Source organism: Eublepharis macularius, chromosome 8 (genome assembly GCF_028583425.1).
Source record: "Eublepharis macularius isolate TG4126 chromosome 8, MPM_Emac_v1.0, whole genome shotgun sequence".
NCBI classification, from domain to species: Eukaryota; Metazoa; Chordata; class Lepidosauria; order Squamata; family Eublepharidae; genus Eublepharis; species Eublepharis macularius.
The window spans coordinates 3,417,416-3,443,453 of NC_072797.1; the positions used below are offsets into that span (position 1 = coordinate 3,417,416).

The 26,038-nt window shown below is 44.0% G+C and overlaps 2 protein-coding genes across 2 annotated transcripts in view; one reads left to right on the forward strand and one right to left on the reverse strand.

Moving 5' to 3' along the window:
- Nucleotides 1-11,542: 11,542 nt before the first annotated feature.
- Nucleotides 11,543-24,561, reverse strand: LOC129334484 (uncharacterized). Its single transcript, XM_054986623.1, has 3 exons — nucleotides 24,488-24,561; nucleotides 12,485-12,815; nucleotides 11,543-12,102 (listed from the first exon to the last, which is right to left on the reverse strand). Exons 2-3 carry the CDS (start codon nucleotides 12,534-12,536, stop codon nucleotides 11,543-11,545), a joined length of 612 nt encoding a protein of 203 aa, XP_054842598.1. The 5' UTR covers nucleotides 12,537-12,815; nucleotides 24,488-24,561.
- The window catches only part of MYORG (myogenesis regulating glycosidase (putative)), a 37,766-nt gene continuing 34,918 nt past the window's right edge, over nucleotides 23,191-26,038 (forward strand). The window contains exon 1 of the mRNA XM_054986438.1: nucleotides 23,191-23,314. The gene's annotated coding sequence lies outside the window, so the exon portion shown is untranslated. The remainder of the gene's footprint in view (nucleotides 23,315-26,038) is intronic.

Below are 26,038 nucleotides of genomic sequence, written 5' to 3' on the forward strand. Positions count from 1 at the left end.
GCTTCTTCTCTCTCCTGCCACACTTCTTCTCTGTCTCTGCAAGATGTAGTCAGATAGCTAGGATCTATCTCTCCCTTTCCCTCAAGTATGTAACTTCCTCAAATAAAGCTTTTGCCTCTCTGACCAGCTCGGCGTTTAATTCCGCAGCGTAGTTTAACACTCGCTCTAACAGGGTTATGGGCCCAGAGGCAATTAACGCAAGCTGAAGTTAAGAGAGAGCAATAAAAGTTCTGCCGTAGCCGCAGGCTAAAGCACAGAGGGCAGACAATAGAGGAAAGATGGCGGACTCCTGGGGAGCACAGCAGGGGTTCCAGATTGACCGACTAGGCGACGGGAGGAACTATGATCTTTGGGCAGAAAGAATAAAAGCCCATCTTATTCAACTGGACGTCTGGTCTGCAATAACAGATGAAAAACCGACTGGAGATCCTCAGAAGGAAGTCAAATGGGTCAAGCACGACAATAAGGCAAGATCTATTATCATTAATGCTTTAAGTGATAAACAATTGATAAGAGTTATTCATGAGCCCACTTCTAGACAAATGTGGACGTCTCTTCTAGAAATAAACCGTCAAGAATCAATTAAAACTAAAATTTTGCTAATGAGGCAATTGTATCGGATTGAGATGAAGCCACAGGAAAAATTGAAAGATCATATTGCAAATTTCATGGAATTAACACAGAAATTAAGATCCCTTGGAAAGGAGATCCAGGATGAGGATCTAGCTATAATTTTGCTGTCTAGTCTTCCTCAATCTTATACAAACATAGTACATGTTTTGGAAATGAGAGAAAATTTAAGCTTAAACTATGTACTTGCAAGACTGCAAGAGGAAAGTTTTAGCAAACTGGATCATATAAGTGAGCCAAGAGAGCTAGCTTTAAGAGTCAGTTCAAGAAGGGATTTCTCCTGCAGCGTCTGCAGAAAGAAAGGACATTTAAAGGAAGACTGTTGGTTTCGTGATTCACAGAGAGTTAGCAAGCAACCGCCACGATGGATGGGAACAAAGGGCTTTAGGAATGCTAATGCAGCCATTAAGTCACCTAATGCCGATGGTCAAAGGAAAAGCAGATCTGATAAGAATTGTTTAAATGTTGGTAAAAGTGATCAAAGCATATGCAAATGGGCAATTGACAGTGCGTGTACTAACCATCTATGCAATCAAGAGAAGTTTTTTAATGAGATGAAAGAAAGCCACGACAAATTGTATACGGCAAATGGAGAGGCTTTAACGGCTCAGGGACAAGGGACCGTATCTGCATGTTGTGCACTACCCAGTGGCCAAACTAGAGAAGTGCAGATCACTGATTGTCTATACGTACCTGAACTTAAATCTAATTTAATATCGGTTTCTGCTATGGCCAAGAAAGGAATCGAGACTGTATTCAAAGGAGAGAAATGTTTTATTAGCAATGATGGTGAATTAATTGCACAAGGCACATTAGAAGATGGCCTGTATATGCTGGATTGCTCTGAAGGCGCAGTGAATTTAATTGAAAAGTGCACTCACAAGAATTGTACTAGTCTTATCCATAGAAGGCTTGGACATGCTAATATGGATTATATATATCAGCTTGAAAGGCAGAATCTGACTAATGATTTGCAAATGAGAAAATGTCCTGATGCAGAGAAATGTGTTTGCTGTATTCAAGCCAAAGGCACAAGACCTTCTTTCACCAAACAGAGTGAGAAGCAGACGACAAGACCACTGGAGCTGATTCACAGTGATGTCTGTGGACCCATGGGAACAGTAACACCCAGTAGAAGTAAGTACTTTCTGACTTTTACTGATGATTTTTCAAGATTTACTGTGATTTACCTGCTCAAGGAAAAGAGCCAAGTACTGGAGAAATTCAAGCTGTACCTAGCAATGGTGCAGAACAGATTCCAGAGAAAACCAATAGCTATCCGCACAGACAATGGAGGCGAGTACGTGGGGAAGGAGATGACAAGCTTCCTAGCAGCTGAAGGAATAGAGCATCACCTGACCGTGCCATACACCCCCGAACTCAACGGGATCGCAGAGAGGAAAAATCGTTCTCTCACAGAAATGTGCAGGAGCATGCTGCAAGAAGCACAGCTACCTCAAAAATATTGGGGAGAAGCTATCAACACTGCTGCCTATCTGCAGAACATGCTACCTACAAAGGGTGCAAGCAGCACACCATTTGAACTGTGGTACAACCGCAAGCCCAATGTAAGGCATCTGAGAGTGTTTGGATCAAAGGCCTACACTTATGTTCCGAAGGAAAAGAGGTCTAAGATGGATCTCAGAACAGAAGCAGGCATATTTGTTGGATATGCACTGGGATGCAAGGGATATCGAATCCTCAACCCAGAGACAGACACGGTGAAGATCCGCCATGTGGTGTACATTGATGAAGAAGAGAAGGCAAGCAAGCCTGACACCAGAGAGTCTACACCAAAGGAAGCTGATGCAGCACAGCAGCCAGAGATTGTGCAACTCTGGGACCTGACTGAGACGCAAGAGACACCTGCAGAGCCCACAGAAAGAGAAGGGGAAGCAGAGCCAAGTGTCAGACGCTCAGACAGAACAAACAAAGGAGTTCCACCACTGAAATTCTCTTACCTGGCAAAAACAGAAGCTGTACCAGAACCTTCTAGCTGGGAAGACATAGAAGGAATGCCAGCAAGAGAAGCAGAGAAATGGAGAAAAGCTGCAAAAGAAGAAATTGATTCTCTGATCCAGAACAAGACATGGATTCTCACAGAACTACCACCTGGAAAAAGGACAGTAGGATGCAAATGGATTTTCAAAACCAAACTTGATGCAGATGGAGAAGTACAAAAGTACAAAGCAAGACTAGTTGCAAAGGGATATTCCCAGAAGTATGGAGAAGACTATGATGAAACCTTTGCGCCAGTAGTGAAACACACTTCAGTAAGAACACTACTGAGCATAGCAGCCGCAAGGAAGATGCATGTGGAGCATCTGGATGTGAAAACTGCTTTTCTTCATGGAGAGCTGGAAGAAGACGTGTATATGACACAGCCTCCTGGATTTGTACAGTCCAAAGACAGAGGACTTGTATGCAAACTGCAGAAGAGCATTTATGGACTGAAACAGGCTGCAAGAGCCTGGAATCAGAAACTGAACCAAATGCTCATCAAAGAAGGATTCAAGCAAGGCGGGGCAGAACGCTGCCTGTACTCAAGAAAGAAAGACAACAAATGGACTTTTATCCTGATTTATGTAGATGATATTCTTCTTTGTTATGAAGATCAACAAGATTGTGATGAAATAATTCAGCACCTGAACCAAGAGGTTGAAGTAAAGCGTCTTGGAAATGTCAGCTTTTACCTTGGAGTTCAAATAGAGCGAGAGGAAGATGGAAGCTATCTTCTCAATCAAAAGCAAAAGATCATGGATTTCCTAGACTACATGGATATGAAAGATGGAAAACCAACATGTACTCCAATGGAAACAGATTTCCTGAAACAAAATGGAAACAATGAACCTCTGAGAAACATCAAAGTGTACAGAGAAGCAATTGGAAAACTGCTCTACATAAGTACAGTGACCAGACCTGACATAGCAGCAGCAGTTGGAATACTGTGCAGGAAAAATGCATCACCAAATGTGAATGACTGGCAAGCAGTCAAAAGACTGGCAAGATACCTGAGAGGTACTGCACAACTGAAGCTCAAGCTACCAGCAAGCGACAATCCCAGACTAGTGGGATTCATGGATGCTGACTGGGCAGAAGACATCACAGACAGAAAGTCTACCAGTGGACGAGTATTCTTTTATGGTGGAGGAGCAATCAGTTGGACAAGCAGAAAGCAAGACCTAGTAGCGGCATCAACTACAGAAGCTGAATACATATCAGCAGCAGAAGCATGCCAAGAACTCAAGTGGATTCTACAACTATTAGAAGACTTTGGGATAAATGAACCCAAACCTATACAACTCCTTGAAGATAATCAATCTTGCATAAAGCTTGCAAATACAGAAAGAATTGGATCAAGAACCAAGCACATTGACATAAAGAATCACATTGTGAGAAATATGCAAGAAGATGGACTTGTTGAGCTACAGTACTGCCCTACAGAAGAAATGATAGCAGACATCCTCACCAAGCCACTTGCCAAAGAGAAATTTCAAAGTCTACGAGAAAGACTGAACTTTGTGGACTTTGTACACTAGACATTGAGAAGGGGTGTTAGAAATAACAATGTCTGGTGTACTGCAGCAGCAAGAAGTAAGAAGAGCCTTCCACGCAGGGGGCAGCAAGGATCACTTAGTTCGGACAGTGAGAGCAGCACCTCTCTTGTTTCCTGGGGGTCATTTCCTTGTCTTGTCTCCTATTGGGCTAAACAGGGCAATATCCTGCTTCTTCTCTCTCCTGCCACACTTCTTCTCTGTCTCTGCAAGATGTAGTCAGATAGCTAAGATCTATCTCTCCCCCTTTCCCTCAAGTATGTAACTTCCTGGGGGCGTGGCGTCGCAGCGGAGAGGAATGGACGCATGTTAAGAGCGCTCCGACCCTCCCGACCCTAAAACCTCGCTAAGACACACTACGAGGGGAAATAAATCAAGGAAAATAATGCTCACGAACTCTATCAAGAAAAAGAAGAACAATCCGAAGGCGGTGAAAAACTTACAAGCATTCTTTGTGGCCTCAGGAGAGCCGACGGGGAAGGAACGCGGCAGAACGGAGGGAAAAAAAATGGCGGAAATCGCAGCAAAAGAAGGCGCCACTGAGGTAACCTTACCAGAAAATTATTTGGATCCCCAACTAGTGCAACTAAGGCAAGATATTATAGACCAAATGGCCAAACTCATTAGCCCGATCACAGCACAACTCACAGATATAAAACGTGATCTACAATCAGTTAATTATACAGCGGAAAAAGCTATGGAAGTGAGTGTGAAAGCTCAACAGGAAGTCACCGACATGCAAAGTATAATTACAGAACAACAGGACAGACTAATGAAACTCGAACTGAATGCCAGACAAAATCAGATTAAAATAAGGGGGATGGATGAACAGCACACATATAACATAGATCTCACAAGCTTCATTGCCAACTGGCTAGCTAAACAATTACAGCTTGAGGAAGGAGTCTACCCCTATATCACAAAAGCCTACCGAGTGGGGCCCTATCACCAAATTAAAAATAAAGAGCGTCCGAGAGATATAATCATCGAAATACCAGATCAAAGGACAAGAAGGAAGATAATGGAAGAAGCCAGAATAAGGGGATCATTTAAATATGAAAGCAAACTGATATATATTTTCGCTGATCTTCCAAAGGAAGTGCTTGCCAAAAGACGTGAACTTAAACCAATCTCTGAGACTCTGCAAAGAGCGAACAGAAGATATAAATGGCTGGATCAATGCAAACTTATGGTCTTTCACCAAGGCAAAAGGTATATAGCAACGAATGTTGACACGGGACTAGAGCTACTGAATGCAGTTGGACTGGAAACTCCAATGGAGACGACCAAGCAAAACCAGAAGAGAAAATCCTCTGATCTACTATCTCCTCAGAAAGGGAGCAAGATCCCCATCAGAGACACTTAATTTTTTCTTTTTTTTATCGCTGTCTCTCAACGTGCTGGTAAATGTTCGTTAGTATAACAGATTGATTGCAGGAAAAGTAGTGTATTTGTAAATAAAGGTAGAAATTTAGAGGTTTGTGGGGGAGGGAGGGGGGCTCTTAACTTAGCTCATATAACTTTATTTAGCTCTCATAAGTGGACGAGGAGGGAGGTTGAATTCCACAACCGGTGAGTGAAGTTAACTCACCAGTTTGAGAGAGCTAAAATTGAATAAATCTTAAAGGGAAAACAAAATAGAACATTGATTTTATAATCCACTAAGTGGTTTTACTCAATTCATTATAGTACAAAGTGGTCTTAGGAAGGGTGGGAGGGAGGAAAAGGGGAAGGGGGAGGATTTTGGGATAGTTAATAAACGGCATATAGTAGACAAATAGATTTATATAGTTAGTAATTCCAACAATAAGACTAAGGAAAAATAATAATAATAATAAAAAAAAAAACTAAAAAAAAAAATTAGTACAAGGGAAAAAATAAAGAAAAATTATATAAGCATATAGATATATACATATGTATTAAAAAAAAAGTATTTAAAGTTCACATTTTATAAGTTGTTGTTAAAACTTACTAGCATAGAAGGGGAAAGAAGAGAGTAAAAGAAAAGAAAAGGGAGGGGGGTTGGGGTGGCTGTAGGGAGGGGGAGGGGGAAAGGATAAATTCAAAGCAGATTGTAGATCGCAACAAAGAAAGAAAGCTAAAAGAAGGGGGGGGGAGAAGATATTAGTAGGAAAGACCATAAAAGGGGGAAAGAATAATAGTACAAGGTGTATATACGGCAAGGAACCGAATCAGGATTAGGAGCGGGAGGGGTATAATTGGTACACCTGGACTATACTCTAAAGATCTGAAAGGTTCATAGTACAAGAAGAAAGGAAAGATGGTAATGTATGATAGCTATAATTTAATTTGAAGAGTGTGGTTAGACATAGTATTTTTGAAATAACATATTAGGGAAAACATAGTGATATCAGTAACACCTTGTTAATAACTATAATACAATACTTTATTAAGAAGTTACAAGTTGTGATACAACATTAAACTATTGATTGATCTTTTAAGGTCATTATTATTAACCTTTATACTGTCTAAAAAGAAAGTAAAAAAAGACATAGATATTGTACTTTTTATTCGAGAAGGATTAATCAAAAAAACCGGTATTATAAAGAAAGACTGCATATAATTGGGAAAACTCAAATTACAATAGGGATTATAAAACTACAATGCCAAATCGGAATCTTTAGAGTGGTACACTAGTAATAGTAAAACAACAACAATAATAATAATAATAATAATAATAATAATAATAGAAATAAATAAATAAATAAAAATAAAGAGTAAGACACAGGTAATTATTACAACCCAATTCAGAAATGTGTTCTAAAATCAAAGCTGTAACTTTTAATGTCAGAGGTTTGGGGAACCCAATAAAAAGAAGGAGAGTAATCTCAAACTTAGCCCATACTAGGGCACAAATTATTTTTCTACAGGAGACCCACTTGCGGCATAACAATATTGATTCACTTAAAGCTAGGTGGCTACAAGCACAATATCACGCGACTGGCAACTCCAAATCAAGGGGTGTAGCCATTCTAATTACAAAACACATACAATTCCAACATACCAAAACTCTTAAGGACAAAAAAGGCAGATACGTCTTTGTTAAAGGGAAAATAGGGGAACATAAAATCACGCTAGCCTCGTTGTATGCTCCAAACATAAATCAATTAGACTTTATAGAGGAAACATTACAAAAATTAACTACATTCCAGGAAGGAGACTTGATAATCGGAAGTGACTTAAACTACATAATAAACCACCAACTAGACAAATCGAACTTCAACAAACTACACACAAAAAACATTCATAAAACAACAAAACTAGCAAATATTTTAAAGAAATATCATCTAATAGACACATGGAGGCACTACCACGAAGGAGAAAAGGATTTCACATATTTTTCGCAAAGACATAACACGTATACAAGAATCGACTACATATTAAGCTCCAATACCACGATAGACAAAGTAGAGGAAACTGGAATAGGAAGTAATACGATCTCAGACCATGCATGGGTAACAATGACATTAAACCTGGACGACAAAACTCAGTACAGTAAACAATGGTGCCTACCAAAACACTTATTATTCAACCAATATGCAACCAAAGAAATTGGGAAAATAATAGAAACAGCTATCGCAGAAAACTTATCTGAAGAAATTGGCATGCATATACTTTGGGACACAATCAAGACAGTGTCTAGAGGTCACATAATAGCCCTTACAGCTAAAATAAATAGAGAAAAACTGAAACAAAAGCAAGAGTTAATAAGCAATATTAAGACTTTAGAAATCAACCATAAACTAACAGGTAGCAAAAAAACATATAAAGAACTTTTAACACAAAGGAAAATCCTAGAAACCTTGGAAAGTCACGCGATATATAAACAGTTGCTAGCGGTCAAGCAGTCACACTGGTCCAATTCACCAAAAACTCTTCGCTTATTAGCATATAAAGTAAAACAAAGAAGATCACAAAATCATATCAACAGAATCTATAACAGTAAAAATGTACTACAGAATAAATCACAATCAATTCTTAAGGTCTTCAAAGACTACTACACGCAATTATACTCTACAAAAAACCCTGACCAAGCTAAAATAACTCACTTTCTAAATTCACTAAAAAGTCTAAAGAAATTAGAGGACATACACCGAAAACTTCTAGACAAACCCATCACCATTCAGGAAACAACAAACGCAATAAAAAATGCTAAAAATAACAAAGCTACAGGACCAGATGGCTATCCGGCAGAATTTTATAAAAAATACACAAATCTACTGGCAACGCACCTAACTAATCTGGCCAACTCAATTCTAGACAAGGGTAAAATGCCACCTACTTGGGAAAGAGCTGACATCATTGTAATCCATAAGCAGGGAAAGGACCCTCTGAAAGCTGCATCCTATCGTCCCATATCAGTGCTCAACCACGATTATAAAATCTTCACTTCCATTATAGTGAATCGTCTAAACACATTTATATCCAACTACATACACACAGACCAGTCAGGATTTATACCAAAAAGAGACATTACAGATAATATTTATAAATCCTTAAACCTTATAGATCACTGTAATCACCAAAGCAGGGAGGCTATTTTGTTATCATTAGACGTCGAAAAAGCTTTCGACTCGGTAGAACTATCATACCTCTTAAAAACACTGTCACACATGGAATTTGGAGAAAAATTTCTAAATATAATTAGTGCGATTTATCATCAACCAATAGCAAACATCAAGATAAACACTATGTACTCAGAAAACATATACATTAAAAGAGGCACGAGACAAGGTTGCCCCTTATCTCCCCTATTATTTGCACTTGCTCTAGAACCCTTCGCAACTGCCCTGAGAGAAAATAATCATATAAAGGGAATAAAGGTTGGCTCCACAGAATACAAAATCAGTTTGTTCGCGGACGACATGTTACTCTACTTGACTGAACCACTAAATTCGTTGTCCCACCTTTCATCTCTTCTTATAAATTTTGGAGCAATATCAGGATTAATAATCAACCAAACAAAATCCTACTACCTTACTATTAATATCCATCACAAAATGACCCAACAAATAAATGAATTGTATAGTTTTCAGTGGTCCCCGTCACATTTAACATATTTGGGTGTTAATATCTCTCCTAAATTGAACGAATTGGTAAAATTAAATCACCTCAAATTAACAAACCAAATTAAATCAGACATTGCTAATTGGAATAAATTAAAACTCACGTGGTATGATAGATTTCATTTGATAAAGGCTTTTATATTACCAAAATTTCTCTATGTGTTCAGAGCGATCCCTCTCACTATAAACAGATCATTAATAGCACAATGGCAAATACTGCTTAATAAATTCCTCTGGCAAAACAAGCACCCGAGAATTGCCTTTAAAACTATGAGGAGGAAAGCAATAAATGGAGGTTTCAATTACCCGGATTTATTTTTATATCAATCAGCAGCAAGACTAGCCAATCTCCTACAAATGTCATCTAATTCCACTCTGCCGGATTGGATTAAGATCTCACAATCCTCTTTACAACACTGGGACCTCATGGACATAATTTGGAATAAAACGAATAATAGACCACAAGGTATCAAAAATAGTTTTATGCTATCGTCTATATTGAAGACGTGGGACCAATTTAAAATCAAAATTATTCCAAAACTGTCTAGATTTTCGACATTTATAAATCAAGAATGGTTCTCGCCGGGGTGGGATCAGTCACTCATTCTGAATCTGCGACAGGCAAAAGTTACCAGACTAGTTGATATCGCCACACAGTCGGGGCTAATAGAGAAGACAGAAATAGAGGAAAAACTAGGACAAAAATTACAATGGTTTAGCTACTTACAACTTTCACACATGACAGAGAAAATAAAACTAAGAAACATCATGAAAGAACCTCTGACAGAATTTGAACAAATACTAAACTTGTCTTCATATCAAAAAAAAGGGATGATAGCTAAATTGTATAAAATACTGTTAAACACAATGGAGAATAAACATCTCAGCTGCCAAAACAGCTGGAGCAAGGACTGTTCCATTGAAATGTCCCCTGAGGTTTGGAAGGAGATATGGTCATCCGGCATATTTAATTCAAAAGTCATTGTAACTAAACTCCAAACTTTTAAAGTGATACATAGATGGTACCTAACTCCCAAAAAGCTAGCACTAATATCAACTAGATCGTCCCCTAAATGTTGGAAAAACTGCGGTGAAGAGGGAACCTTTGCTCACTGCTGGTGGGAATGTAAAATAGTTAGGCAATTTTGGGAGGAGGTGTTAATGAAAATTAAAGATATCACCACTTATGAAATTCCTTTTGAGCCGAAACTGATTTTTTTAGACCTATGGGGAAACCTGTACATTCCCAAGATTAGAAAGGAACTAGTTGCTTCACTCTTGATTGCAGCCAAAAGTGCTATCGCGACAGTTTGGAAAGCAAAGAGACCACCAACAATTGAGACTTGGTTTTCCAAAATTTGGAACCATTTTATTTTAGAAAAAATAAGTAACGATATACAAAATGCAGAACATTTCACAGAAAATACCGGTTTTATTGACAAATGGCTTCCTTTTTTGGAATATATAGAAAAACACAATCTGCAACCCAACTCAAAAATATTCCAAGTTGTGACAAACAATGGTTACCTTTCCTTCTATTAAACTAACAGCATAACTGAGTTGTCATAAGGACGCATCAATGATATTCTTCAAAATATAAGATTTATACTGTATTGTAGATTGGATTTTTGGACTTGACTTGAAAAATGCTTTTGTTTGTAAATGATATGTTGCAACAAATGTTTAATAAAAAATTTATTAAAAATAAAAAAAAAAAAAAGTATGTAACTTCCTCAAATAAAGCTTTTGCCTCTCTGACCAGCTCGGCGTTTAATTCCGCAGCGTAGTTTAACACTCGCTCTAACAATTACATGGGTCCAGAACTGAATATTGTGCATTCTTATTCTTTATTTAGGCTGTAGGTGGCAGTTATTCTTAGTAAGTCATGAAGAATCAATGGCAATGGGCAAATAAATATGTCAATAAGGCAGTTTTACCTCAAGTTGTGGGCAAATTCTCATAGGTACAGTCTCTTGCTAGTTCATCCTCTTTCACCATTGAGCTAGCATTGAGCACAGGGAGGCCTGCAAGAAAAGGCCTCAAAATCTTGTTTTGCAAGATCTCGCCTGTGTTTTGTGTCATCTTCATTCCAGGTATCACGAGTCACAGATTATTTATGTAATCATTTTAGCCCCATTGGCTTTTATAAATTTCATCACAAGGTTGCAAGTCATACATCACACAAAGACTCGACAGCTGAGTGGCAGACGAGATTCCTTTTAAGAGCAAAGTGGCATAAAATGTTTATTTTATAAACGCTCTACATGCACTTCAGGAAGAGATGGGGAAGTGTCCCCGTTCTGACCTCCTCCTAACTGCCCCCCCCTCCTCCTCCTCTTCTACCCCCTCGTCATCAGTGCTAGCAAGGGCGGCTACAACACTCTCTCCCTCGTCTCCTTCCCCACCAGAGTTAACAGCTTGTGGGGACGGAGAGCTCTCTGATGGCTCGTTTACTCCAGAGGAGTTCTCAGGTAGTGCCCCTCCACCCTGCACAATGGGGTCAGTACATTCAGAATAAGGTCCAGAACGTTTAATTTTGTTCTCACGTTCTCGAGTATAGTTGATAAGTGTGTTATAATGAGCCTTAATAGCTTTCTGCAACTTCACTACATCAGCCTCCATTTTTTCTAACTCTTTCCTGGTCTTGCCAATACTCTTGCAGTACTCCAGCCTCTCTTTATCGTCTGCCTCTTTATCAACTCTTGCCGCGTCTGGTTTCCTCTTTTTTGAATTAGGCCCACTCTTCTGCCCGTTAGATGGTGCCGGGCGCCTCTGCAGATTGCTGGCCCCCTGTCTCCCAGGTGTAACTTGGGATGTCCCTGGCACTGCATCTATGAAAAAAATAACCATAGAAGCAATAAATATTTCCCCATCCCTCCATTCCCTCTAAGTGGATATTAAATTTTAAATTTAAATAAGTTACTCTCCCTCTACAAGGGTTTTTAAGGGAGTTTCAAATATACCCGAACATATAAATAACCCTCCGTCAAAACACACCTCTGTGTATTACATATCTAAAATCAACAGCTGACGTGATTCATATCTTGATTCAGAATTACACCTTAGCTCCTATACAGTCCATAACCTCTGACCCATCTCTTATATTACTAGCAGTTGGTTTAAAAGTGCAAATTTTAGGGGAAAAATGGGGATGGGGGGGATAGAACAAAATGTCTGCTTATGACTTTTTAAAAGACCATTTTTTAATCTTACCTGGCTGTATACTCAGGGACGTTGGCCTGGCTTGAACTGTATACTCAGTCATCGCTTGAACTGCCCCCTGTTGAGGTCTTTCTTCCCCCTCAGACAGAATCTCTGCCAGAATAAATAATAAGAAAAAAATTAATCATAACATGAGACACCTCTTTTATCACATATTGAAAACATCTTCAGTAAAGTTTACCTATTTCATCTGGTATGATGTTCTGGGGGTCTGCATGAATTATGGCCTCCGTTTCCACAGGGTATTGGAATTCTCCTACCATATTGCCATGGGAGATGGGCTGAATGGGGATATTTCCATCCATTTCTTCTTTTAAAAATTCTGGGGAGGGAAGGGGGGACATGGGGGGGGTCACTTGTTCTGATATATATTAATATAAAATATCTTAACAATCTAGTTTCTTACCTTTCTGATCTTCTAAAACAATGGTATTCATTTGGGAATTCTTCCACACAAGAAGACAATGAATCCCCTGTGGCGTTTTCTTTCAAAATGCTCCTTCTGCACGTCCACACGGTGCTGACCTTTTATCCCTGAAGGCTATCCCGTTATCTATTTTGTCCAGAAAGGGTGAGGAAACCCCTACTTATCCCCCTCCCCCTTTGAGAAAATAACATCCCTTTTAAAATCCATTATAGCCGCCTCTGAGTAATCCAGCAATGATCCATAACTAAAAAAATGCATGGGGTGGGGGGGAGTGGGGGGGGTCTACCAACTTTTAATTTTGGAATCTCCTACGTACCTCACCTTCTCAATATCCCTTATTTCTTCATCTCTGTTATAACGTTTGGATGTGATGGTGAAAGAAAACATCCATGTACTGGCCGTTGATAAAATTCTTGTAAAAACCCATCCGGACTAACTCCTGTACTGATAAAACAGGATGTTCCCCCACACTCTTAATTCCTGGTACTCGCCCCCTTTATCAACCACGGAGCACTGTGCTCCAACCCATGAATATATTGTGGCGTTTCAAAAATACCTGCTTGTGAGCTATGTTTTTTCGACAGAGATACAGAGCACACGACTTGAAGCAGACCATGGATTTTTTTATTATTTTCACACATCAGGACAAGACTTCAGAATGTTTTTTAAATTCTATATACAGAGCAAAGCCCTCCCCCCCACATAAACTTATGATCAATCTTTTTACAGAGATTCACAAAAATGCTGACGAAAGATCTCTAGTGTGGAATGTATTGAATAGAAATTGGTCTACTATGAGCATATATGATGGGTCACATTTCAGAGAAAGGGTTCTGAAACAGTGTCCTGGGCTGTCAGCTGTAGCTATTGACTCAAGGAATTTACCCAGAGTTAGAAGGTGATTCTTGTTCATACTGAAACATTGCAGGGAACACGCGATCACAGTTATCACATACAACACGGGGCCTGTGTTCAGATTACAGCACATGTATTTTCAATTCTGATGATACGTCTCTTGGATCCATGTTAAACACTCATGAGATTTCTGCCCCCCGCAATCTAATACGCAGCCTTCACATTTAGAGTAGCACCGATCGTAGAAACACCTTTTCACAACTCCACATATGCTTGCCAGGACTAGCTTTCTCATGGCCGATTGCTGGTTTTGTCCTGCTACCGGAGAGGTGTATTCCTCAGCCAGTCCTGCGTATTTTTGCAAGACCGTGTGAACGGGGTCAGGAGGACTCTCTGCCAAATCCACAAGGTGACATTTCTTTCTTTTTTTCAAAAAATAATTTTATTGCATGAATATCAACAATACAAAAGGAGTAGGGTAGCAATCATAATAACGGTAACACTGAATTATTGTACACAGGAAACTTAGCAAGAACATTATAAGAGCTGTATATAACTGTCAATATAAAGATATACTGAAATAAAAAATTAGTATATTCTGTTAGATTTCTTTCTCATTGAGTTGTATCATAGCAATAACAGATATGAGAATGCCAATAGTGATGTAGCTGTATGGAGTTTCTCTTCTTTGGGAATTGGGCTATGTATCAAATATAGCTTGGTATAGCAGGGTAGGGGCTTGCAATTCTCACGAGGTGACATTTCTAAAAAATAAACAGGACAGACAAAAAAACAGTGAGCAATACACAAAAGCCCTCTTCATACACAAAACCCCAAAGCTGTGAGAACTCCTTTTATACACACCTGGAACGCTTCCTGCAATTGCTGATTTGAGGTAGTGGGTATCTCAGCATCCCAGAAACACCTTCTCTTGTTTGGTGTGTGACTTTCTACCCCTTCCTCTTCCTTTTCATCCTCTGAAGTAAAAAGCCTCTTGGAAAGACCGGACAGTACATTCTCCTTGTCAGAGTCCCCGCTAAGCTTTCGTCTTCTCAACGTAGTCATCTTCTTCACCGGTGCCCCGGGGTTCACAAGTTCATAAACCACGGCAGGAGTGGTCAACACTGGTTCCATTTTCTTCCATGGCGCCAGCAGCAACACCAGCAGACGCCCTCCAGGACGCCACCTGCTGCTGCCATTTTTAAAGAGAAACCCCGTCCATACCCCTCTTCCTTCATTGGTGTGTTTAAATGATGCTGGATACACCCCACAGGGTGGGAGAGGGAACCAACACGCTCCTCTCATCGAGACAAATTCGTAGACACCTCACACATACCCCCAAACTAGCAAAAAGCGACCCCCGCCTTGCAGGGGTGGCGTTGTCAAAATTAGCAAAACAGCTCCGATCACCCCCAAAACAGGGCCACGAGGTTCCCCTCATTGAGACGAGTTGGTAGAGGTATGACAAGCACCCCAAAACCAGTGAAAAGCAATCCCATAACCAGCCCGCCCTGCAAGGTTGGTGCACCTCAAAATTGCCAAAATGGTTCCTGCCGCCCCAAAATTGCTTCCTGGGTCTCCCCCCACCTCTCTGGATCTGTCTAGGTCACCCTTCTGTACCATGCCCCCCCAGAGGGTCCTCTTTTGGCATTTCCCCCTTATCTGTAATACAAGCCCCTGTATCTTTATTCAGAAGTCATATGCACGGCATGGCCACCATTTTGTGTGAACAGGCAATGTGCGTATTTTGCAACTTCCCTACACACGATCAGAAACCCAGACTTTTGAGCATATGCAATCCCACACACCAAAGTTGGTTGCCCTGTTCATACAAAGTACTAGTGACTGCTCATATTAGAAGTATTTAGGGTTGCCAGCTCCAAGTTGGGAAATTCCTGGAGACTTGGGAGTTGAAACCTGGAGAAAGTGGGGTTTGGGGAGGGAAAGGACCTTAGCATGGCATAATTCCATACAGTCCACCCCCCAAAGTAGCCATTTTCTCCAGGTGAACTAATCTCTGTGGCCTGGAGACCAGTTGTAATTCCAGGAGATCTCCAGCCACTACCTGGAGGCTGGCAACCCTAGGAGTATTTCATGTAGCGTGGCCTCCTGTTATGCAAAGTAAAATGGGAGTCGAAATTGTAATTGCTGAGCAGGGCTTCTGGCACAAAGCCCACCCAAGGAGTGGGGAAGACCAACCCTTTCCTCTCAGCTCTTTATGTTGTATTAGTCCCCCTGTCCCGCCTGCTATTTAGTTTGCGAAACACATATAGATGCTTGTAAAAAAACCTAGATTTCCGCCCCCCCACAGGTCAAATAGCAGTTGTGTGTGTGTTGAGAGAGAGTCAGAGAGTGAGAGCATAAAAACAGAACGGGGTGAAGACTTGCTGCAGGCAGCTGTGAGTCAACTCACATGCATTGGTGCTCTCCAAGTTGAAAAACCAGCAGGACATCCATTGGTAGATCTTCCTTCATTCAGAAACTGTCTCCAAGTCTTGGCCAGAGATACATCATTAAGAGGTCACAGGACTTCCTTCATTAGCAGAGACAATTTTTAGCTTCACAAAGGACCCAAAAATATGAGACTGGACTTTAAATTCAGTTGTCGTCTGCTTTGTGTCCTTTGCATTCAGAAATGATTTGTATACAGCTTCTGGGGCAGCACACTGTGTTGGGATAATATTTAACAAGAGTCATTATTATTCCAAACTGCAGGGTTTGCCAAGGATCAGGGCTTTTTTTCAGCTGGAACGCAGTGGAACGGAGTTCTGGCACCTCTTGGAAATGGTCACATGGCCGGTGGCCCCGCCCCCTGATCACCAGACAGAGGGGAGTTTAGATCGCCCTCCACACCACTGGAACAAGACCTATGATGCTGGGGTGCCCCCAGTTCAATTTGAGTCAGAACTTGGCCAGTCCATATGTCTAGACTCACTTAGGTGGTACTAACAACCACTGATTTGTCTGTCACACTTCGATCAGTAGACTTGTTAAGGTCAAAGAGTTTGAGGTGGCTATTCTGAATTCCCCTCCCAGTAAAACTATTTGATTTTATGCTGCTTTTGATACTGTTTGGCTAGAAGCTTTACAAGGAGTAAAGCTCTGAAGAAGTGAGCTGTGTGACTCATAAAAGCTCCTACCCTACCACAAGTTTTGGTTAGTCTTATAGGTGCTACTGAACTCTTGCGCTTTACTACTTCAAGGAGTGATTAAGCAATTCTTCCATGAGTTATATATTATTAGGTATATACAAATGTTTGGATCCCATTCTAGGCAGAACAAGCAAAGCTGCTCTGCATAAATGGCAGGTTTCTCCCCCCTCCCCGCATTCTTCTATGTTTCTCTGAAATTATTCCCCTAAGGGTCAGTGAACCCCTAGAAACATCAAACTGCAATGGGGGGGTTGGCAAATATTGACCTTCCAGCCAAGGTTGCCAACCTCCAGGGCCTGGAGTTCTCCCAGAGTCACAACTGATCTCCAGGCTACAGAGATCACTTCCTCTGGAGAAAATGGTCACCTTAGAAGGTGGATTCTTTAGCATTACACTACACTGTGGTCCCTCTCCAGGCTCCACCCCCAAATCTCCAGGAATTTCCCAACCTGGAGTTGGCAATCTTAATTCCTCTGGAAACATCTTCTACAGGCCAAAAAATTGAGCTGGATTCAAGGTGATATCATCCTCCAAGCAGTCCTATCAAGTAAAGATGAGCACTTGAAGCTCGCCACCCCACCCCACCCGGACCAAATCTGGCTACCTCTGGAATTCCAACACTGGTGACCAAATAGAATTAAAAGGTCTCAATCACCTTTTAAATCCTGCACTCCCTTCAAAGAGCTCAGGGCAGCATCTATAGTTCCATTGCCCTTTGTTTTACCCTCACAACAATCCAGTGAGGTAGGCTAGGCTGAAAAAGAATGACTGGCCCAAGCCAGAGTGGGGATTTGAACCTGAGTATCTCCACTCCATTAACCACTACAGCATGCTATGCTACATCTCAACAGGAACAGTGTACTAGCAGACGAGACCTAAATCGGTCCGTAGCAATTGTCTGAAATTAGAAATGCCAAAGTTAGCCTCTGCCGAAGCAGGGGATTGTTTCTGCCGCTTCCTACTCAAAACCATTTTTAGAAAAAACAGACCACCATGCCATACATTTTAGCAAAGGAGCGTAGTCAACGGCCTGAACTGAGGTTTGGCCCGTTATGCCAAAACTATACTAAAAATTACAGGAAATGGTTACAATAAAAGTTACCCCTTTCAATTTATAAGGCTTATTAACAAGGGGGGCAGAACGCCTGGACAGCGGGTGAGGATTTGCAAAGAAAAATGCAATTAAAATAACCTGCTGTTCCCTGTCTCCCCCCGCCCCCAAGCCCTGGGACCTGAAGTACCATCCAGTTGTGCAGTTGCTAATTGCCATGATGTAGGGTTGCCAGCTTCAAGTTGGGAAATTCCTGGAGATCTTGAGGGTGAAACTTGGAGAAACCTGGAGAAAGTGGAGTTTGGGGAGGGAAAGGACCTTGGCATGGCATAATTCCATAGAGTCCACCCCCCAAAATAACCATTTTCTCCAGTTGAACTGATCTCTGTGGCCTGGAGACCAGCTGTAATTCCGGGAGATCTCAAGCCACCACCTGGAGGCTGGCAACCCTACCACGATGACTTGCAAGGCCTAGAACCGTAAGAACTTAGAAGAGCCCTGTTGGATCAGACTTGTGGGACATCTAGTCCAGCATCTGGTTCCACACCACGGCTGACCAGTTGTTATGGAGGTCAACAACAGGGCCTAAAGGCTGAGGCCTCCCTCTGCCATAAGTAGAAGAAATCCCAGCACTAGAGATCATGAATGGCAAAAAAACTGCCTCCTCAGTCTTCAGAGGGGTGATGTTTCCATCAACTACTAGAACCTGGGTCCTGCCCTTCTAAAAAAAGAGACAGACTTGCTCTAAGACACCCAAAGTATGGTGTAGTGCTTAGTGTGCCAGACTAGAACTAAGTTCAAATCTCCGGTCTGCCATGGTATACTAGTGCTGCCACTGAGACAGCACTAGTAGCGTTAGTGGATGATCTCCGTCCGAATATAGACAAGGGCCACGCCTCCTTATTGCTCCTCCTGGATCTATCTGCAGCCTTTGACACAGTAGACCATGCCATCCTGTTGAGACATCTAGAAACAGAAGTGGGCATCAAAGGATGTGCCCCGGACTGGTTTAAATCGTTTCTCTTGGAGCGGACTCAAAGGGTGGCCGTTGGAGATCAGCTGTCTCCAGAACGGGGACTATCTTGTGGGGTTCCTCAGGGCGCAATCTTATCTCCCATGTTAATCAACCTCTACATAAAGCCTTTAGGAGAACTCATTCGCAGCTATAGAGTTGGGTGTCATCAATATGCAGATGACACCCAACTCTATATCTCGCTATCCAGGTCCCCGCAGGATGCAGTGGAAACCTTAGATCGTTGCCTGACAGCCATGGTGAAATGGTTGAAAAACAACAAATTGAAATTGAACCCAGACAAGACCGAAGTGATGCTTGTTGGGAAGGCAGAGATTTTGAAGGACATTGTACTCCCCACTTGTGATGGAGTATCTGACCCTTGAAGACTCAGTTAAGAGCCTAGGGGTTATACTAGATCCAGCATTATTACTAGAGAAACAAGTTAAGGCAGCGGCAAAAAATGCTTTCTACAACCTCACTCTAGCCTGGAAGATGGCTTCTTATCTTGACACAGCTGACCTGGCCACTTGGATCCATGCTATGGTAACATCAAGGCTTGACTGTTGTAATGCTGTCTACATTGGCCTCCCATCTAAGGCTTCAATTAGTGCAAAATGCTGCAGCTCGACTGTTATCAGGAGCGAGCAGGAGCATGAACATCACCCCCATCCTACAGTCGCTCCACTGGCTACCCATCAATTACTGTGCTCAGTTCAAGGTATTAATTATTACATAAAAAGTTCTTCATGGCTTTGGTCCGGCATACCTACAGGACCGCCTCCCTCCCTATGTCCCTCCGTGGCAGCTTCGCTCATCTGAACAGGGTCTCCTGCAGGTGCCAGGCTGCACACGGGTGAAGTCAGCAGCAGCCCGTACATGGGCTTCCTCTGTGGTGGCCCCTACCCTGTGGAATGACCTGCCTGAGGAAGTCAGAAGAGCCCCCACTCTCCTGGCTTTTCGTAAACGATGCAAAACCGAACTATTCAAAAAGGCTTTTTACTCAAATGGGAGGGCTGTATTGTAGGGAAGATGCTTCGCTAATGAGTCAGGGACCATAGACTTCATCACTATATTGCCTTACATATTATCTGCTGCTTTAAGTATGTATTCCTATGTACTACCTGTGCTTTATGTCGCCTAATGTCAATCCTAGAAGTGATTCTGTTCTGTTTCAGTATTTTCTTCTGTTTTGTATTGGATTCTTGCTAACGCTATGTCTTTTAAACTTGCATCTGTTTACCCTATGGTATTGTTTGTGCAAATGTCCTTGATACTATGGTTGTTGTGGGTTTTCCGGGCTGTATTGCCGTGGTCTTGGCATTGTAGTTCCTGACGTTTCGCCAGCAGCTGTGGCTGGCATCTTCAGAGGTGTAGCACCGAAAGACAGAGATCTCTCAGTGTCCTTGATACTGTATTGAAATGCACTTGATACTGATAGTCTCACACTGTGTAATCCGCCTTGAGTCTCAGGGCCAAGCTACACATGACGAATGACACTTGAATGGCAAGTGTATTTCTCACTGTTCACTTGCCCTCCACTCAATCCACTTGCCATTCAAGTGTCGTTCGTCATGTGTAGCTTGGCCCTCAGTGAGAAAAGGTGGACTATAAATGACATAAATAAATAAAATAAAAATTGTACTTTGCATGGTGACCCGGGGCCAATCACATACTCTTAGCTGCTGTAGTGTAGTGATTAAGTGGTTGGGCTGTGAATCAGCACTCTGCTGGTTCGACTCCCACTCTTGCCATGAGCTCAGCAGGTGGCCTTGGTTCAGCCTCTCATCCCCAACTCCCCAGCTGTATTGTGGGGATCATAACAACACTAACCTTGTTCACTGCTCCAAGTGGGGCACTAATCTGTCCAGAAGGGTGATATATAAGTACACCATTGTTGTTGTTACTGTTGTTGTTATTATCAGCTTAACCTACCTTGTAGGGTTGTTATGAGAGGAGTGCCCATGGGGGATAAATGTGGAGTATAAATATCTAAATAAATATTAATCTCAATATCTAAATAAATAAAAGCCTTTGACCCTTCCGCAGCTGCCTTGAACGGGTGCTCGCCTAAACAGTGTACAAGGCCCCAGCTCTTCTGGAGCTCAGTTCTCGTCAGCAGAACAACATGCGGGGACACCAACCAAGGCAGGTTTGCCTCCCTGCAGTCCTTGGAAGGGATGGACTTGGTGGGAGGACACGTGCTTTGGTGCGCAGAAGGTCCCCGGTTCTGTGCCAGGCCTCTCTGATTAAAAAGGCTCCCTCAGGCTTTTTCCGTGGTGATCCCTACCCTGTGGAACGGCCTGCCTGAGGTCAGGAGACCCCCCACTCTCCTAGCTTTCTGCAAACGATGCAAAACCGAATTATTCAAAAAGGCTTCTGTATTGTAGGGAGGGGCTCTCAGATGCTCCGCTAATGAGTTAGGGACCTTAGACTTCACCACTCTGTTGCCTTACGTACTACCTGTTGCCTTAAATGTGTACTCCTATGAGTTACCTGTGCTTCGTGTTGTCTAATATCAGTCCTAGAATTGCTTATGTTCTGTTTCGGCATTTCTCCAAGCCTGTATTGGATTCTTGCTAATGCTATGCATTGTTTATGGAAATGTCCTTGAAATGGACTGTACCGGTCTCACAATGTGTAATCCGCCTTGAGTCTCAGTGAGAAAGGCGGACTATAAATGACATAAATAAATTGATTGATTGATTGGATTTTTAGCCCGCCCTCCCTGCAAGCAGGCTCAGAGCGGGTTACAATCATAGATAAATTACAACAAATAAAACCAGTAAAATACAGCTCAGTACCAACATGGATTTCAGCATTCCAGGTGGTGCCCCCTTCCCCTGCCCACCATACACAAGAGAAGAAAAGGGCGGAGGTATGGGATGGTGAACCTCTAACTCCTCAGGCATGGGGAGGCAGATGGACCATATGCTCCCCCCTCCCCCACTGGCAGGAGACCGGCAGGGAGGCTGATTAGATGGATCCAGTGCTGGCCTCAACCATATGCCTGGCGGAACATCTCTGTCTTACAGGCCTGCCGAAAAGATACAAGATCTTGACGGGCCCGAGTGTCTTCTGACAGAGTTCCACCAGGTTGGGGCCAGGACAGAAAATGCCCTGGCCCTGGTTGAGGCCAGCCAAGCCTCCCTGGGGCCAGGGACCACCAGTAGGTGTTTACTTGCAGATCTAAGAGCTCTCCGAGGTACATATGGGGAGAGGCGGTCCCTCAGGTATGCTGGTCCCAGTCCGTTTAGGGCTTTATAGGACAGAACCAGAACCTTGAACCTGATCTGGAATTCCACAGGGAGCCAATGCAGCTGCTGAAGAGTTGGAGTCACATGTGCCCTGAATGGAATTCCTGTCAGGACAGGAGCTGCAGCATTTTGGACCCACTACAGTTTCTGGGTCAGGCCCAAGGGCAGCCCTGCGTAGAGCGAGTTACAGTAGTCTAATCTGGAGGTGACCGTTGCATGGATCACTGTCATTGGGTCATAGGTTGAGAGATAAGGGGCGAGTTGCCTGGCCTGCCAGAGATAGGAAAAGGCAGTTCTGGCAGCTGCCTTGACCTGGGCCTCCATTGACAAGGAGGGGTCTAGCCTCACACCGAGGCTCCTGGCCGATGAAACAGGCACAAGTGGTGCCCCCTCAAAGGCCGGGAGCCGACTCCCCATATAAATCCCCCAAATAAAATAAACTGTTTCAAGTGGCTAGCCCTGTTGGTCTGCACTAGCTTGCCAGCCTCCAGGTGGTGGCTGGAGAGCGCCAGGAATTACAGAGATCAGCTGGAGAAAACGACTGCTTTAGAGGGGGGGGGCTCTATGGCATTCTACCCTGCTGAGGTCCTTCCCTTCCCCAAACTCTGCCGTCTCCAGGCTTCAACACACACGCCCTCCCAATTTCCAGGAATTTCCCACCTTGGAGATGGCACCCCCAACTGCAAGGGGGCCTCTCCAACCCAAGCTTGTCTCCTGGAAATCTCGCGGGTCTCTGAGGTGCCGCCGGACTCGGGTCCAGCAATACCCCGCTCCAAGGTAGCTTGCCTCTGCCCAGGGAGGCTCCATTGGGAGGCGGGGCCAGCCTGCCCGGGTCCGCCTCGCTCTTGGCGCCCGCGAGAGCCGCGCAGGGCTTCGGCCGGCTGCTTCCCGCGGCCCGGGCGGCGCGCGAACTACATCTCCCGGCATGCCTCTGCCTCCCCCTCCCGCTCCTTACTCCCGAGGAGCCGCTGCGGGGGGAGCATGGAGCGCTCAGCCGCCAGCCCGGAGGCGCTTCCTGCCGGAGCCGCGGCGCGGACGCGGGACGGGCGCGCAGCGGGAGCGGCCGGGTGAGTGGGCCGCGGGGGCAGCAAGCAGGGGCGCGCCGGCGAGGCTCCCGCCGGCCTCCCTTCGCCGGGCACCGCTGGCCGGGCAGGGCAGGGCAGGGCTGGGGTGGGCACGGCCGGGCGGCGGGCGAGAGGCGCACGGAAACTTCTGGCCTGTGGCGGGAGTTGCAAAGCGGGCAGGGGCGCAGCTGGCAAAGCCCTTTCCGTGCCGCGCTGACCTAACCGGGGGTGCCCTTTTAGGGGCAAGTGGGGTGCCTAACGTGCGCCCCCCGGGAAAAGTCCAGGCGGAGCCCCCCAGCCCTGCAGCCTTTTGCAGAGCTGCCAAGGGGCGGGGGGGGGGTCGGACTGGGCTTGCCCCCCTCTGCCAGCCCCTGCGCCGCCGTCCCCCGCGCCCGCTGTGCTGTTTCCCGGGGGACGTGGAGAAGCTGTTGCTTCTCGGGTTAATGGATAATGCTCTCGCCAGTGCTTTATGGCACATGATCCAACTCTTGTTTTCCCTGCGAGTGTTGAAAGGCGGAGTTTGCCACCAGGTCATCCGGAGGGGGTCCTTGAGACGCTTGGAAAGCCTTCCAGATTTGGGGGACCGACAGAAACTCGCACACTTTGGTCCTGCGGGATTTGAGTCTGGTGGCGCCTTAGAGGCCAACAAGATTTTCAGAGTGTGAGCTTTCGAGAATCACAGCTCCCTTCTTCAGATAACAAGCTTTTAACTCTCAGCTTGCCTTGTATTTGAAGACGGGAGCTCTGACTCTCCAGAGCTCACAGCCTGAGAATCTTGTTGGCCTCTAAGGGGCCGGGGGACTCCGATCCTGCAGAAAAAAAATTATTCTGTCTGCACCCCAAATCTGTCATTCACCAGCTATTGTCATCCGGCATCTGAAATCACTCCACTCTCCAAGACATAAGGACAGAGGGACTCACATTCTAGCTGTATCTGAAGAAGTGAGCTGTGACTCACAAAAGCTCATACCCTACCACAATTTTTGTCAGCCTTATAGGTGCTACTGGACTCTTGCTCTTTTCTACTGCCCCAAATCTGGAAGACTTTAAAGCATTTCAAAGACCCATTCCAGAGGATCTGGCAAACACACTTATACCCCCAAAACCTTGTTGGTCTCTAAGGTGCCACTGGACTCATAGCCTGCTGTTCTGCTGCAGAGCCGCACGGCTACCTACCTGAAACTAATTTTATTCTGGATTCCTTAATCCAGAGTCATTGTCGCCTCCTGTTGCAGGTTGTACAATAAGAATTGGGGGGAGGGTGGGGAGAGACGAACCGCAGCGCACAACAACATCTGTTGAAAGTGTGTGTCAGGGGCAGAGCTATTCCTGGTTTGGTTTCCAGTTTGGCAGTGGATCAGGTTCCCTCCCCTTCCCGTCTTTTTGAAGCTGGAACAGAACTTGTTCTCTGGACGGGAGGAAAAGATACGGGGCAGCTGGCCTGCTGCAGCTTGGCATCAGAGGCTGAAAGTCAAAGGGGTACCAAAGAGACATTTCATAGCATAGCTGCGCTTCGTCAAGCAAGTTGCCCTGTTGCATCCGGTGGCGGGGGGGGGGGGGGGAGAGAGAGAGAGAGAGAGTATGAGAAAGTCAGGCATCATAACATTTTAGTGCAAAGGGGGCTGCTATGGAAGCGCCCCCCCCATGCGTTCAGTCCTCTCCAAATTCAAATTAAAAAAATAATAATATTGACCTGCAAGTGTAAAGAGAGTGTGGTGCTTATCGGCTGGCCGCCTGTGATGTCACCACCCTTCCCAGTCTCCAGAGCAATTTTGCGCTTTTAAAAATATTCCTTTTAAAAAAATAAGGTGGTAAATGAACGGATAAATTCATGAATATCCCTGTGGGATTTTCAAAAATAAAAAGGGAGGCAGAGGGCCTGTAGGAAGCCCGGGCAGAGGGTTGAGAACGGCAGCCACCGAGGCAGCATTCGGTTTACTGATACGCACCTCTGTCATTCGCTTCAGCTGCGGAGCTGGAAGGAAGTTGGCCTCCCTCGTGACTAAGGGACAAACTGTCTTTTGATGTGACGTCTGTCTTCGCAGCCCCCACTGCGTTTCACCTTGGGTTTGTTTATAAGAGGGAACCGTCACCAAGAACAGTCAGGGACAGATCTGGGGTAAATGTGTTTTAATAGTACATGTATTTTTTTAACGATTCGATTCTTGTTGTCAGAATAGCCTGAAATAAAAGAGTAGCTCAAGAAAAGTGAAACGGTTTCACTTTATTTATTTACTTCATTTATACGTTCAGTGGGAACTCAAAAGCAGCTGACGTGGCTCTCCTCTCCTTTATTTAATCTTCACAACAACCTTATGAGGTAGGTTAGGATGAGACTGTGTGACTATTCCAAGGTCACCTAGCAAGCGCCCATGGCTGAGTGGTGATTCGAACCTGTGTCTCTGAGATCCTAGTCTGATGCTGTAACCATTACAGCACTTTGAGGATTGGTGATGCTCTGTGACCTTCCCACATCTGCACTCTCGTTCACTCGGATTCCAGCTAGAACGTTCGCACGGTGAGAAGCATCCAGCTACCTGTAGCAGTCTGTGGCTCCTACAGTCGCCTTCTTCCTGCTTGCCCATCTAGCAGTGCCTATCAAATGTTGCAGGGAGAAGCTAAAGCCACTTCCTTGTGCCTCTCAGCTGCAGGAAGAAGCCAGGCACTGCTGCAAGGAGAGCAAGCCTGGGGGCTGGCAGTGTTGAGAAAGGTTTGCAAGGGCATTCT